This window comes from Elephantulus edwardii, unplaced genomic scaffold, assembly GCF_000299155.1.
Source record: "Elephantulus edwardii isolate Elephantulus edwardi_28Jun2011 unplaced genomic scaffold, EleEdw1.0 scaffold00038, whole genome shotgun sequence".
Taxonomy (NCBI): Eukaryota; Metazoa; Chordata; class Mammalia; order Macroscelidea; family Macroscelididae; genus Elephantulus; species Elephantulus edwardii.
The window spans coordinates 15,574,397-15,588,522 of NW_006399788.1; the positions used below are offsets into that span (position 1 = coordinate 15,574,397).

The following is a 14,126-nucleotide window of genomic DNA, read 5'->3' on the forward strand; positions in this document are numbered from 1 at the left end:
GGTTGTCTGCCAGATAATGAGCTCTCCAGTCTCACTGCTCCTTCAGTGGCAAAGGAGAGAAGCCGAGTGGTACCATCTCTTCCTGCAGGATTCTCAATTTGTCTTTGTCTCTGTACTTTCCCCCATGAAAGTAACCACGAAATAATGCATTTTAATAAGTCACGTAGGTGAATTTTAGCAAGTATCTCCAGTGATTTTGGAGTCTATCAGAATCGTAATGACACCCACTGAGAGCTCATCAGATGCCCAGGCCCTGCAGTAAGTGCCTGACATAGATTAAGCATCTTTGTGTCACAGTGACTGACTCTTTGGAGTTGGAACTCTCATTCTCTTTATTTCATACATTACCATTGCTGAGGTACACATAACACAGCTAACTGGCAAGGCAGTCAAGAGGGAGCGCAGGCTCTCCGTCTCCAGATCCACCTACACAACCTATAGGCTTCCATTGCCTGTAGAAATTGAGACCGTTCCCGTGAAAAGCAGAGCCTTGAGGAAGCAAGGAAAGCTCCTGTGATTACTTGAGTCCTCCAGCTTCAGAAGCCCTTATCCTGTGGGTCTGTGTGATTGATAGCTACATTTGTTTTGGCAGGGTACTCCAGGATACCAATCGAATTTCCTTACCAGCATCTGCTGCTCTGTCTCCTTTCTCTCCTTTCTCTCCTTTTGGGCCTCGGTCTCCTGAAACAGAGAGTAAGAAATTGGACATTAGAGTTGAAAACAAAGTTCATTAATGAATACAGTAGGGAGTTCTGCCAACTCAAAGGCACACAGTTCAAATGCACCAACTCCTCTACAGAAGAAAGATAGACAATCTCCTTCAGTGTGATTTATAGCTTCCCAAAATCTGATTGAGGGTCAGCTATGTGCTGGATCCATCTCGACAATACATAATGACAACAACAACTATGGCAATGAGCAAGAAAGAAAACGTTTTCTGCAGATCTATTGACCAAAACTAAGAGGTGCCCTCAGGCCAGAGCCAGCAGTTCCTGGAGGGCATGGCACAGTGAGGAAGGTAAAAGTATGCCCAATTGTAATGACACAGTGACTGTAACAATGGGCTGAGCATGCCAAAGATCATGAGGTTGGCACAGGATAAGGCAAGGTTTCAATCTGTTGTCCATAGCGTCACTATGAGTTTAAGTTGACTCAAAGACACATAACAAAAGCAACAACTATATTGCAGGCTCTTGGGAAAGAGGAGGGGGTCCAGAAGAAAGTTTCATTTCCTTTTAATTAAAGTAGATGAGCTCTGGTGGCCTGGTGGTAAGGAGTTGTGCTGCCAACCCAAAGGCATGTGGTTTGAATCCACCAGCTGCTCCATAGAAGAAAGATGGGCCGTCTCCTGTGTGATGCGCTGCCTCTGAAAACCCACCGGAGGGCCAGCAATAAGTGAAATCCAACTCGATGGTCCATGAAGACAGCAACAACAACAACAGCAAACTAAATCAAGTGAAGGCAGCACAGATTGAAATAACAAGATAGAAGGATTACAAAGGTCTTCCTATTAAACTGTCAAGGTTTTAAAAGTCTACATCTAAGCACTATGGGGAGGGAAAATTAGTTTTGTATATATAAGATGCAAAATCGGTTATATGTCAGGCAGGTCTTCCGGTGGGACAGGCTATAAAACACAAGGGAGATTTTCCCAGGGAGTTGTGGCATTTCCTTCTCAGGAGACTGTTAAAAGAACAGAGCACATTTCCAGGTTCCTGTCTCATTCTACAAAGAAGGAGAAGGTTCTGACACTACTACTTGGTGGGCATTAAATTGAACAGGAAATTTTATTCCAAGTGTTTCCGGAAAAGGTAACTGCAAAATCGCATATGGTCCAGTGAAAAGAGAAAGTCAGCATGCTACGGGGAGGAATGCTGAATGTAATCAGAGTTTGAAAAACAAAGGCAAATGTGTACACATATATGCATATATGTATGTGTTTAGGAAAAGGTCTGGCAGGACACGCTCCAAAGTGTTTATAGTAGTTATTCCAAGTGCCAATGGAAGAGGGGGAGGAAATGCTCATTTCTCCCTTTACACATTTCTGTGCTATTTAATTTGAAAAAAAACATGTACAGTTTTCATAATCTGTTTTAAAGTATTTTTTTTAAAGTGCATCATGAATGAAGGGGAAGGCTTCAGCCTGCTTAATCATTAACTGGAAAGTAGATGTCCTAGTGACTCCAGATCAAATATGGTATATTCTAGTGACTCAAGATTAAGAGACCATTCTAGTAGACTCAGCATGTCAGATAGCAGTATGTCCATGTAGAGATTATCTGAAAAATAATGTTAGGAGGCCTGGACACTTTAGAAAGTAGCATGAAAAGTGAGAGTCTATAAGTTAAGGTCTCCAAAAGAGAAAAATAAAGTTAATGTTAGGAAATTATATAGCAACAGGAAAGGAGGGGAAATTGGAACATTATTAGTGATTTAAACCTACACAGGAGGAAACTGCCCATCTTTCTCCCATGCAGCAGCTGGTGGACTCAACCTGCATGCCTTTGGGTTGGCAGCACAACTCCTTACCACTCTACCATTAGCGTTCCCTTTAGTTGTTGGTAGGCAGCTCATGACAATCTTATGAAGAACAGATCAGAACCTTGTCTTATCTTGTGACATCCTCACACTCTGTCAGCTCAAGCCCACTATTCTAGTCAGTATGCCAATATATCTTGTTGAAGGTCTACCTCTCTTACACTGATCCTCTCCATTCCCCAGAATGATTCCCACAACATGGTTCTCTCCTGACAATACTCCCACAGTATATAAGACATTTCACCATCCTCGTTTCTAAGGCACACCCCAATTGCACGTCCTCCAAGACAGATTTGTTTGCACTATTGATAGTCTTTAGTATATCCAATAATCTTCTCCAACACCACAATTCAAAGGCATTGCTTATTTTTTGGCCATTCTTATTCATTCTCCAAATTTCAGGTGCACAGGAAGCAATTTAAAACACCATGACTTGGATCAGGCATACCTTAGTGTTTAAACTGACATCCTTACTCTCTTTCTTCATCTATAAATTATTCATTTAACCTTTATGACCAGAAGCTGTGGTGCAAATGATTAAGCAACACAAGGATATGCACTCTCCTCCTTTGCAATTAACTGCCTCTGAAAACTCGCTGGAGGGTCAGCAATGAATTGGTTCCAACTCTATGGCACACAACAAAAGCTGAGCTTACCAAAGGCACCCATCAGCTTCATGGGAAAAAGAGTTGGTGTTCTCCTGTAAAGATAAGAGCTACGAGAGCCCTATGGGGTAGGTCTATTGTCACATGGGGCTGTTATGAATTGGAATCAACTTGGCAGATTGCACCTAACAATAATAATTCTAATGACAGACTCTTGACATATGTTAAGTATTATGAAGATTTCTGGCCTTTAGATAAAGAAGTTTAAGCTTACACGTATGAAATGATGTGCCCAAGGTTACCGTTAGAACCTGTTTACCTATCAATACCTAAGCTGCTCCACAGGGACTTGATGGAGATTCATCATTACCTTTGAACCCACGCATGCCCATTGGTCCGGTGGCTCCCAGTTTTCCATCATCGCCCTTAGGGCCTGGTAATCCTGGGGTCCCTCTCTCCCCTGGAAGACCTGGGGGTGGGTAGAAAGAGACAGATGGTGGAAACAGGGACTCATACATGGAAATAGGACCCCTTAGAGTCACTGTCTACTTCAATGATCTACCTCAACCACAGATCCTCCCCTAACCTTTGCTTCCTGAATCTTCTGTCAGTTAAGTTAAAGATGCAGTAAAGGAAGTGTCAAAAGGTCAACTCCAACCTCCATCAGTACCTTTCATCCAGGTAGGCTCAGAACCTGTGCATGGCTAAGATTTTGTATTACCTTGGCTAGGTCATGATTCTTAGTGGTTTGGCGGTTATGATGTAGTTGTCCTCCTATAAGTAAGGTGGTTATCACAAAACCATAATAAAGTGGCTATGTAATCACCTCCATGATGAGACCTGCTATGAGCAGCCTATCAGTTGAAAAGGAATTTCCTTAGGGATTGTGGCCTGCACTCAATATATATGAATGCTCTGGTAATGCTCTCTGACTTTTTACTCCACCAGGATCATGCATCTGGCTCATTATCACCTGACCTCTGGTTCTTTGAACGTGAGCCAGCTAGTTTCTAGGCATTGCCTGCTTATTTTATTAGCCTCTGCAGCCGCTGAGCCAGCAGAGTACAGCAGCTGTAGGGTTTGACAAATCTTAGAGTGGCAGGTCAGATGGCAGGCTACTGGTTTATGTGTTTGTAGAAGCTGACTTTACTCCCTACAGCTACGTAAGTCAGGAGAAGCCTCCAACCTGACATCTGACCTATCAACTTGAGACTTTCCAGTCTCTATAACCATGAACCATTTCCTTGAGATAAAGACCTTTCCTATCTATCTATCTGTCTATCTATCTATCTATCTATCTATCTATCTATCTATCTATCTATCATCTATCTATCTTTATAAAAATACCATTAGTTTGGTCCTCTGGAAAATCCAGAGACAAAACTATCCATGAAAGGTTCAACTTTGTTGTAAGTTATAATTGTGGTACCAAATTTATTTGAGAGATATTCCTTCACCATTAGCTATGCCTGAGATTTAAATCTGGCAAATAATTTTGAGGACTTTTGATGTGCCAAACATTGTTCTGGATGCTATTCAGACAATTATTTCATTTAATCTTCACAGCAAACTTTGAGGCCAATATTATTTCATCTATGTTACAGATGAGGAAACTGAAGCCAGGAGAGGTTAAATAACCTGCCCAAGGTCACAAAATAAAGGATGTTAGAAACAGAGTCTGAGCCTGGGTCTTTCTGAAATGAAAGCTCGTAGTTAGCAAAGGGTTTGGTACTTAGAGATAGAAGACAGGGCGGAGGTCTGTAGTGAGTAGGGGGAAGACATAAATAGCTCAAGTGCATATTTTTTTTAAAGAAAACCCAAACCAATAAGGTACCTTGCATTCATTATTCTCCTAAACCCAAGGAGATATGGTAAAGGAGAGTGAAGGCTGAAGAGGATGGAGGGGTTGAGCAAGGTCAGTAGATGGGATGGGTGGCCTGCTGCGCGGCCAGTTCCAGGGCTCCAGGCCACAAGTCCTCATGGCTACAGGCCCACACTTCACTACAGGGAGCCAGAATCAACAACAATGAGTGAGCGCCCTGGGCCCCCATGAGGCCTGACCTAAGCCCATAGTTATCTCTGCAAAGCAGAGTACTCTTAACTAATTGACTAATTGTTCTTTCCACTTTGAATGTCAGTTGGTTTTCTTTGGCCTTCTTCTAAGATGTGGAGCAAACCTGTCTCTCAGTAGTTATTCCTCCAGTGCTGAACGCAAATGGCTGGAGGAGGATCAGGTGGCCCCAAGAGTGTGGGTGGACCTCAGAAATGGATGGATTAACTTTCCTCCTGTCTCTCTGAAGCACTGGTCTGTCTGCTCCAGACCAGAGGTTCTACTGCCCCAGCATTCGGACTCTAGAGCAGGACACGCCTGGGCCCTCAGCTCCTCCCTTTGCTGGCAGCCTTCGTTACCTCGAAGTCCAGGCAGTCCAGGCATTCCAGGCTCGCCTTCCTTCCCTTCATCCCCCTGATCGCCTTTGGGTCCTGGTGGTCCTGAAAGGGTTACAAAGAGCACCAAAGTTAGGAGGCTGCTTTCTGGAACAGCAGGTCCCCAGCGGAAACAAGATCTCCCTCTCTGGAAGAAGGAAGGACGGCATTATGCTTCAAGGCACATGGGACGCCACCTAACCCAGTCTTGGGAGGTCATGGAAGGCTTCTTGAAAGAATCTAAATTAAAAAACAAGGATACCCAGAAGGTAGCCAAGGCCGGTAAGATCCTTGGTGGCACAGCGGAAAAGCACGGTTAGTTATTCAAACCCATGCAAGTGCTCTTTGGGAGAAAGATTGTCACATAGGGTTGCTGAGTCAGAATTAACTGGACAGCACCCAATGTCAACAGTCTGAGAGAAGAAATCCTCTATCTAGGAGATTCAAGGTAAGAAAGAGACATGTAAAATATGATGGGAGTGGAAGGAGTGGTGGGAAGATTCACTGAAGTTAGAAAGGGGATGGTCTTGAAGATCAGCCTAGCACAGCCCTAACTCATTGATTTAGAGTCAGATGGACTCACAGCTAACCTTCCATTGGGTTTCTGAGGTAAACTGTATTGGAGGAAACTGTCTTTTTGGAGCTGCTGTGGATCCAAAGCACCAGAGAGGCTCACCCTTGGGTTAGCAGCACTACTCCCTTACGACTATCCCACCAGAGCTCTCTGAAGAGCAGACGAAGTATTGGCCTGGGCCCCAAGGACCTTCAAAGCCACAGGAAGGACCCGAAAGTGGTCAGATCTGCATATGAGAAAGATGGCTCTGGCTGGGGTGCAGAAAATGGGTTGTGGAGGGAACCACAAGCCGGAGGCCCTGTGAGGGGGCTGCAGCTGGTGTGAGATGATGGGGCCTGGGATCAAGGAGGTGGTGGTCAGGTGGCAGGCAAGTGACACCTTCAAAAGCTGTTGAAAATGTAGAAAAGCCAGAACTTGGCTAAACACGGAGGAAGGCAAGGAAGGAGGCCAGGATAATGTCCAGATTTCTGGCTTGAGTACCTGGTTGGAAGACTGAGTTTCTAATTGCTCCTGAGTGGGGCTTTTGTGGTGTGGAAGATGTTTTAGCACAAGTGATTTTATTCAGTAATCATAACAACAACAACATATGTTGACGTTACTTGTCTGAGGTCACAGAGCTAAGCAGCAAGCGAAGGAGCCACTATTTCAGCCGGGTCTGGCTGGCCCCAGTCCACTCTGCCACACACACTGGGCTAGATGCCTCGCTATTCCCAGAACACATTATACCTTCCTGCCACCGCACCACGCCTTCTGTGCCCACCATGTGGTGAGCTGGGGGGGGGGCGGGGTCCTGCCAGTTTCCTACCACTTGCCCCCAGGGACTTGCTCATTCCCACCTTCTTGGTGATGAAACCTGTGACAGAAGATTCCTGTTAAAAGTGGGCACACTCTGCTTGCACTTAAGATTTTGTAGCATTTGACATTTATCTATCTCACACCGCCTCATCCTGTAGTCATAGGTGACTGTGTATTCTCTTTCTTAACAAAATCACCATCTCCTTGGAACAAAGAGTGCTTGTAATAAATAAAGGGGTGGTTCAAGTGCACCCCAAAGTTTCTCAGAAGAAAATCTTGGCTGTCTCCATCAGGAAAACCAGCCACTGAAACACGGTTGTGCTCTGACCTACATGGGGTCACCACTAGTGTCAACCTGACAGCCACTGAGTTTTCTTTCTATCTGCTCTGAAGAACCAGACTCCCAGTTCTTGACTCCTGATTCTACTTGTCAAAATGCTTTGGGATAGAAAATAAAGATCCAGAAATAAGCCAAAACAGCATATATAGTCACGGCATAGCAGTTGTAGCTTTCACAACAAATACTTGATGAATGAACAACACCATGAGATCAGAGGGTGTTCATACACACAAAACAACCACGCAGCCAAGATCGAGATGTACTGACACGTTCCAAAAGTTGACACTGTCCTCAGACCCTAATCAAAGATGACAGCTGCTTAATAACCACATGGCACATGCACAGGGAAAAGTAATCCACAAGTTCAAAATTCACAAATTACATAAATCATTTGAAGAGGACTTGGTTTTATAACATCCACTGTTCTGTGAAGAAAAGTAAAATAAGACTAGCTATCTCTGCACTCACTCATGCTCTATGACCCATCTAGAGTCCCTGGTGGGACACCTTACCCCTTCTCTCTCTTTATGAACCCCGACCCCCCACCCAACCTTCTCTGTAAAGCATTCAGTGTTCCAAGAATTGAGCCCATAATGGATGCAATGGCACTCACACTCCAACTTGTTCTATTTGCACTGGTGTTGATGTGACTTAGTGTAGGGATCTTTCCAGGCGTGATTCCCAAAGAGGGAGAATGAGAATCCAGTAGAACAGAACTTTAAGTACTGGAGCGTGAGGATGAAAAAGATAACCTGGGAAGCTGGTTTCGCATACAGACATGGCGCATCTTAGGTTGAGGTTCTGGTTCTAGAAAATGGAGCTAAAATGCCTTTATCATACAGTGATTGTCATGTTGTTAAGTGCCATCACGTTTAGGACAACTCATAATGATTCTACAAACAGCTGACCTGCACCCTGCGCTCCCTCATACCTTCCTCATCATCTCTGACACACTAGAGTCTATTGCCAAAATCACCATGTTAATTCATCTGTCTGGGGGGTATGTGTGTGTGTCTCCCTCTTCTTCGCCAACCTTTCATCTTTTCAAGGATGATGTCCCTTTCCAAGGCATAGGCTCACCTAGCTACATGTTCAAAGTATGAAAGATGAAACTTCTTCATCTTTGCTTCTAAGGAGCACTCCAGCTACACTTTTCCCAAGACATATCTGTTCATTCATATGGTAGTCCATGGGATATTCAGCATTCTTCTCCAGCACCACAACTCAAAGGCATCAAGTCCACCTCTGCCATCTCTATTCAGTATCCAGCTTCCCCATATGTAGCAGGTGAATGAGAAGACCATGGCCTGAATCAGGCATATCTTAGTCTTCAAACTGATTATTGCTCTTCAACATTTTGAAGAGGTCCCTCGCAGCAGACTTGACCAATCCAATATGTCTCTTAATTTCTTGGCTTCCAGTAATGAAGGTGCTGATTGTTGATCCCAGGAAGATGAAATCATTCACAATTCTTTCTCTGTCTATTATACTGGTTGTAGTTATGTGCTGTCGAGTCATCTGTAACTCATAGTGACCCTATGTACAAGAGCTCTGAAGCCTACTCTTTCTTGAGCCCGTCTCACTGACTCCGACACATTACCCCCATTTCCACAGAGTCTGTGTCAATCCATCTCATCCGAAGTCTTCCTCTCCTGTGCTGTCCCTCCATCCTTCTGAGCATATTCTTCTCCAAGGACCACGTGTCCAAAGTATGTGAGATAGAACTTCAAAATCCTAACCTCCAAGGAGAAACTTGGTTTCACTCTCTCCAAGACAGACCTCTTTGTTTTCTAGGCAGTCCATGCTATGTTCTAGACTCTTCCCCAGCACCACAACTTGAAGGCATCAATTCTTCTTCTGTCATCCTTAGTCACTGTCCAGCTCTCTGATGCATAACCAGTAACCACAAAGACCATGGCCTGGATCAGGTGCACCTTAGTCTCTTGACTGACACTGTTTCTTCTCAGTGCTCTTGAGAGGTCTCTGACTGCAGATTTTTCCTGTGGAATTTGTCTTTTGATTTCCTGACTGCTGGTGCCAAGAGTGTTAATTGTGGAGCCAAGCAAGCTGCAATTGTTAACAACCTCAATCTCTTCTCCATCATAGTGCTGCTAGTTGGCCCAGTGATGAGAATTTTGTCTTCTTGATGTTAAGCTTCAATCCATATTGAAGACTGGTGGTGAGGAGTAAATGGATAAAATGACATACTAAATATATAAAAAGGGCTTGGTAAATTTTTGAGTGGTAAGGCTGGATCTTGACTGAAAGCACAGAGTACCAGAGGAATGTCTATTTGCGTTACATTGACTATGCAAAGGCATTTGACTGTGTGCATCACAACAAATTGTGGCTAACCTTGAGAAGGATGATAATCCCAGAACACTTAAGTGTGCTCATGTGAAACCTATATTTGGACCAGGAAGCAGTAGTCAGAACAGAAAAAGGAAACACTGCATGGTTCAAAACCAGGAAAGGAGTGTGTCAGGGATGTAGCCTATATCCATACTTTTTCAATCTAAATTCATAACAGATCATTCAGGAGGCTGGATTTTAGGAGAAGAGTGGCATCAGGATTGGAGGAAGATTCATCAACAATCTGCTTTATGCAGATGATACAACCTTGCTTGCTGAAACTGAGGAGGATCTGAGGTGTTTGCTGCAGAAGGTTAAAGTCTTCAATATGGATTGAAGCTCAACATCAAGGAAACGAAGATTCTCACCACTGAGCCAACTAGTATCACAATGATAGGTGGAGAAGAGACTGAAATTGTTAACAATTACAGCTTGCTTGGTTCTACAATCAACACTCTTGACACCAACAGTCAGGAAATTAAAAGATTAATTGAATTAGGAAAATCTGCTGTCAGGGACCTCTCCAGAGTTCTGAAGAGCAATGATGTCAGTCTAGAGACTAGTGTGTGTGCCTGATCCAGGCCATGGTCTTTGTAGTTACTGGCTGGGCAATGCCTAAAGATGACAGAAAATGAATTGATGCCTTTGAGTTGTGGTGCTGGAAAAGAATACTGGACATACCATGGACTGCTAAGAGAACAAATGTTTGTCCTGGAGAGGCTGAAACCAAGTTTCTCCTTGGAGGCTAGGATTCTGAAGCTCCATCTCACATACTTTGGAAATGTTTCAGGAGGGACCAGTCCTTGGAGAAGGACATCATGTTTGGAAGAGCAGAGGGGACAGCACAAGAAAGGAAGGCTTTGAATGAGGTAGATTTACACAGTAACTGGGTGTACTGGAGACAGTGGGACTGACTCAGGAGAGGGCAGGCTTCAGAGCTATTGTACATACAGTTGCTATGAGTCACAGGCAACTTGCCAACACATGACAACACCAACAAGGCTATTCTTGACCTATCTCTACTTCACTTTCACAGCAACTGCATTGCAGAGTATAACTGCCCCAGATGGTTTCGAACGCTGTAATCTTTAAAGAAGCAGAATGTTACATCTTTTCCTGCAAAGTAGCTGGTGGGTTTGAATCACTAACCAGGTGCTGATACTCCTCACAGACTGTGATTTCCAAGTGGAAGGCCTATCTATGAGGCTGGAGTGTAGTGCGGTGGCCTGGTGCCTCACTTAGCACTTGGTACATGGTAGAGAGTCAAAGAATGACTTCTGGCACATTTTAGAAGCTGTTATGGTATCAGTTTCTCCCACTCATACCCAGTTGAGCTTTTCACATGTTGAATTTTGTACACGGTCACAGTTCTCGTCTTTCCCATCACTGGAAGAGGCCAGAGCATGGAAAGGGGATGGAACAAGCAACAGGTTCTACTCTCTAAGGTGGGCTACTGCTCCTTGACTGTGGAAACTTCCAGAGGCCCCTCTATGGTTTCCTGGCCACTGTGCCAGATTCTTCTGCCTGGCCTGCCTCTCTCAGAGGGCCTGGGGAGCAGAGAGGGGAAAGGCACCCTTCCTGGCCCTGTGCCCTGGTTCCCCTTTCAGAGCCTCAGCAGAGCCTATCTACCAGCCTTGTCCAGGTCCACGCTCCCCAGTGCAGGTCTGTCCTTGCCCAGAGTGTCTGTGAGATGCTGGAAGCATCTTCCGAACAGAACCAGAGCTATGTGCCTGAGCATCTGGGAGGAACACAGGCTTTTTCTGGGGTCTGGCCAACTGGGAGGAAAAGTAATGCTCTTGTCTCTCCCCAGGATCCTGGAACAAGCGACTGGGGCTGGGGGGATCTACATGTACTAGAACTGGAGGAATTACTGGCCAAGAACAAATGATTATGACAGCTAATGAACCAGGCCTGAAGCCAGCTCCAAAGTGACTGAAATCTTAACATAAACATCACTCTAAGAGACATGCTAATCCCAGGGCAGCTGACAGACACAGATCCCTCAAGTAACTCCTCCTGGACAGACTGCACTTTCATTTCATGGGGCCCCGGGCTCCCTATATTGATTACTTTTACAGTCTTGAGAGCTCCTCCATGGTCATCATTTAAGGTGTCTCATTCACGACCCTGAAAATACAGATGAGGCAGGATTATCAGCTCCATTTACAGCTCAGGAGAATCAGGCCTCAGTAACAAAGGCACAGTAACAGCCAACGCAGTTGTGTCCTGTTTCCAAGGGCAGCGTGCTTTTCTTTGAGCCTTGAAAGGTGTAGGGTGGTCATGTCTCTGGGGCACTGATACTATTATGCTCACATAACATTAGCTACTGCTAATGTTCACAGAACAACCCCACTCCCTTTCCAACAGGGAGTCAGGTGTGGAAAGTGAGGTCACAGAGCCAGTCTCATGGACTCTGACACACCTACCCCCACCTCCATTACCCCAGTTGCTGTGTCAATCCATCTCATCCAAGATCTTCCTCTCCTGCACTGTCCTACCACCCTCTCAAACATGATGTAGTTCTGCAAGGGCTGTTCCCTCCTGGCAACATGCCCAAAGAATGTCAGACGGAGTTTTAAAATCCTTGCCTCCAAGGAGCAACCTGGTTTCACCCTCTCTAGGATAGACCTGTTAGTTGTCTTGGCAGTCCATGGTATGTACAATACTCTTCTTTGGCACTAATTCAAAGACATCAATTTTTCTTCTGTCATCCGTAATCATTGTCCCACTTTTCAGTAGGTACCTGATCCTATATCCAGCCATCTACGCTGGGGGCCTGAAGGCCAGCAGCTCCTTCTACTGCCTCTAACTACTTTTGCTGAAGACCTAAGGACTAATAGCACACCTCTCTCTGTGTTATGCTTCAGCAGATAGGAGCATGTTCTCCCTGTGAACAACTGTGGACTGGCAAAATCAACTCTACTTGCCACCACAGACCATCAACCACTGAAACTGGAAACTTGTGTCCAATTGAACCACCTTTTCCAGACCCATATGCCTAGGACAATTGTTTCGTTTCCCTATCACCCACCTGTTGGCCAATGACTCAGCTGATCCAACTTCCCAGCTACAGGCAGGGCTCATTCACAACATCCATCATCCAACCCAGTGACCAGTGAAAATGCTTGCTGCACCCATGATCATATAACTAGCTGAGCAAACCTCTCACCTCATCAGCAAAACCTAGTTACATCCTCAGTTATCCTGCAAGATCAGTAAATAGAAAAATGTGCTCACACACCCAACCACTGTCCTACTCTCCAAAAAACAGGTTGTGAAAGCTTCAGTGCCGTCAGAACAGAGTAGCATACATACCTCCTAACCAGATACATCAAAACCAAACAAAAAATCAGGACACAGCACACAGGCATACAGTAAATGATCATAACAGCATTGGTGCCCCAGAGACAACAGACAATATCAGATTACATAAAGAAGTAGGGCAAGATAGCTTCAACAAGTGACCAAATGTCACTGGTTTTACTTTTCTAGAGATCAGCTTAAGATAACCAGCAAAACTGTCTCTCAAGCACAAAGGTGATATTAGGACATTTCTAGGCAAAGAGAAATTAAAGGGATTAGTAAAAACTAGGGCAACCTCACAAGAAATGCAGATCTACAGAGAACTAACAACATCAGATAACAAGATTAGAATATAAGACATCATCAGTCAGATGTCAACCCAGAAAAAGAATTCCCAAAAGTAAAACAAAACAAAAGGGACTGAAAACAGAACCAAAGATGTCAATCTATAAACAATGTCAAAACAAAAAAGGGAGAAAAAGGGTGTGGTTATAGAACTTTTATAAAGAGAGGCAGCCAAGGCAACACCAAAAATAAAAGTCTGTCTTAAACCCAGGAAGATAAAGGTAAATTTCAAGGCAACCACAAAGAAAGCTAATAAACCTACTTTTCAAAATATAAAAGAAGAAAACGTAAAAATGTAGTAAGTACAAAGTCAACAATGATCAAAGAAAAGCCAAAAAACAAAAAGAACTCAGCACAGAAAATTAAATTAAGCAAGTATAAAGAAACTGTCAGCATTACCAAAAGAAATAAAAAACACAATAGAATGACAACAGTAAATTCATACCTATTGATAAGCACATGGAATGTAAATGGATAAACTGTACCAGTGAAGAGACAGAAAATATATTTTTAAGAAAAAAAAGACTAATCACTATAGTGTCTACAAGAGACAAACCTTGCAGACATGAAGTTATAAACAAATTAAAACTTGAAGAATGGAAAAAATACAGTAAGCAAGCAATAACTCAAACCAAATATGTAGAAATAATATCAATCTTTAAGGCAAAATGCACCAGAAAACATAAGAAAGGAGACTCTATAGTAATTAGAGGATAAATCCACCAAGAAGACATATTATAAATATATATATGCACCCTTCTCCAGCGGTTCCTTCCACAGATGTAGTCGATCTGATTCCTATGCATACCATCAGGTGAAGTCCATGTGTATAACCTACGTTTGTGTCTCT

General features: G+C 43.9%; 1 protein-coding gene across 1 annotated transcript in view; it reads right to left on the reverse strand.

Moving 5' to 3' along the window:
• SCARA5 (scavenger receptor class A, member 5 (putative)) overlaps nt 1-14,126 on the reverse strand; it is a 212,166-nt gene that overhangs the window by 64,415 nt on the left and 133,625 nt on the right. Inside the window, exons 4-6 of the mRNA XM_006884868.1 lie at nt 5,553-5,633; nt 3,514-3,612; nt 625-681 (exon numbers count right to left, since the gene is read on the reverse strand). Of these exons, the coding sequence (XP_006884930.1) occupies nt 625-681; nt 3,514-3,612; nt 5,553-5,633 (237 nt within the window). The remainder of the gene's footprint in view (nt 1-624; nt 682-3,513; nt 3,613-5,552; nt 5,634-14,126) is intronic.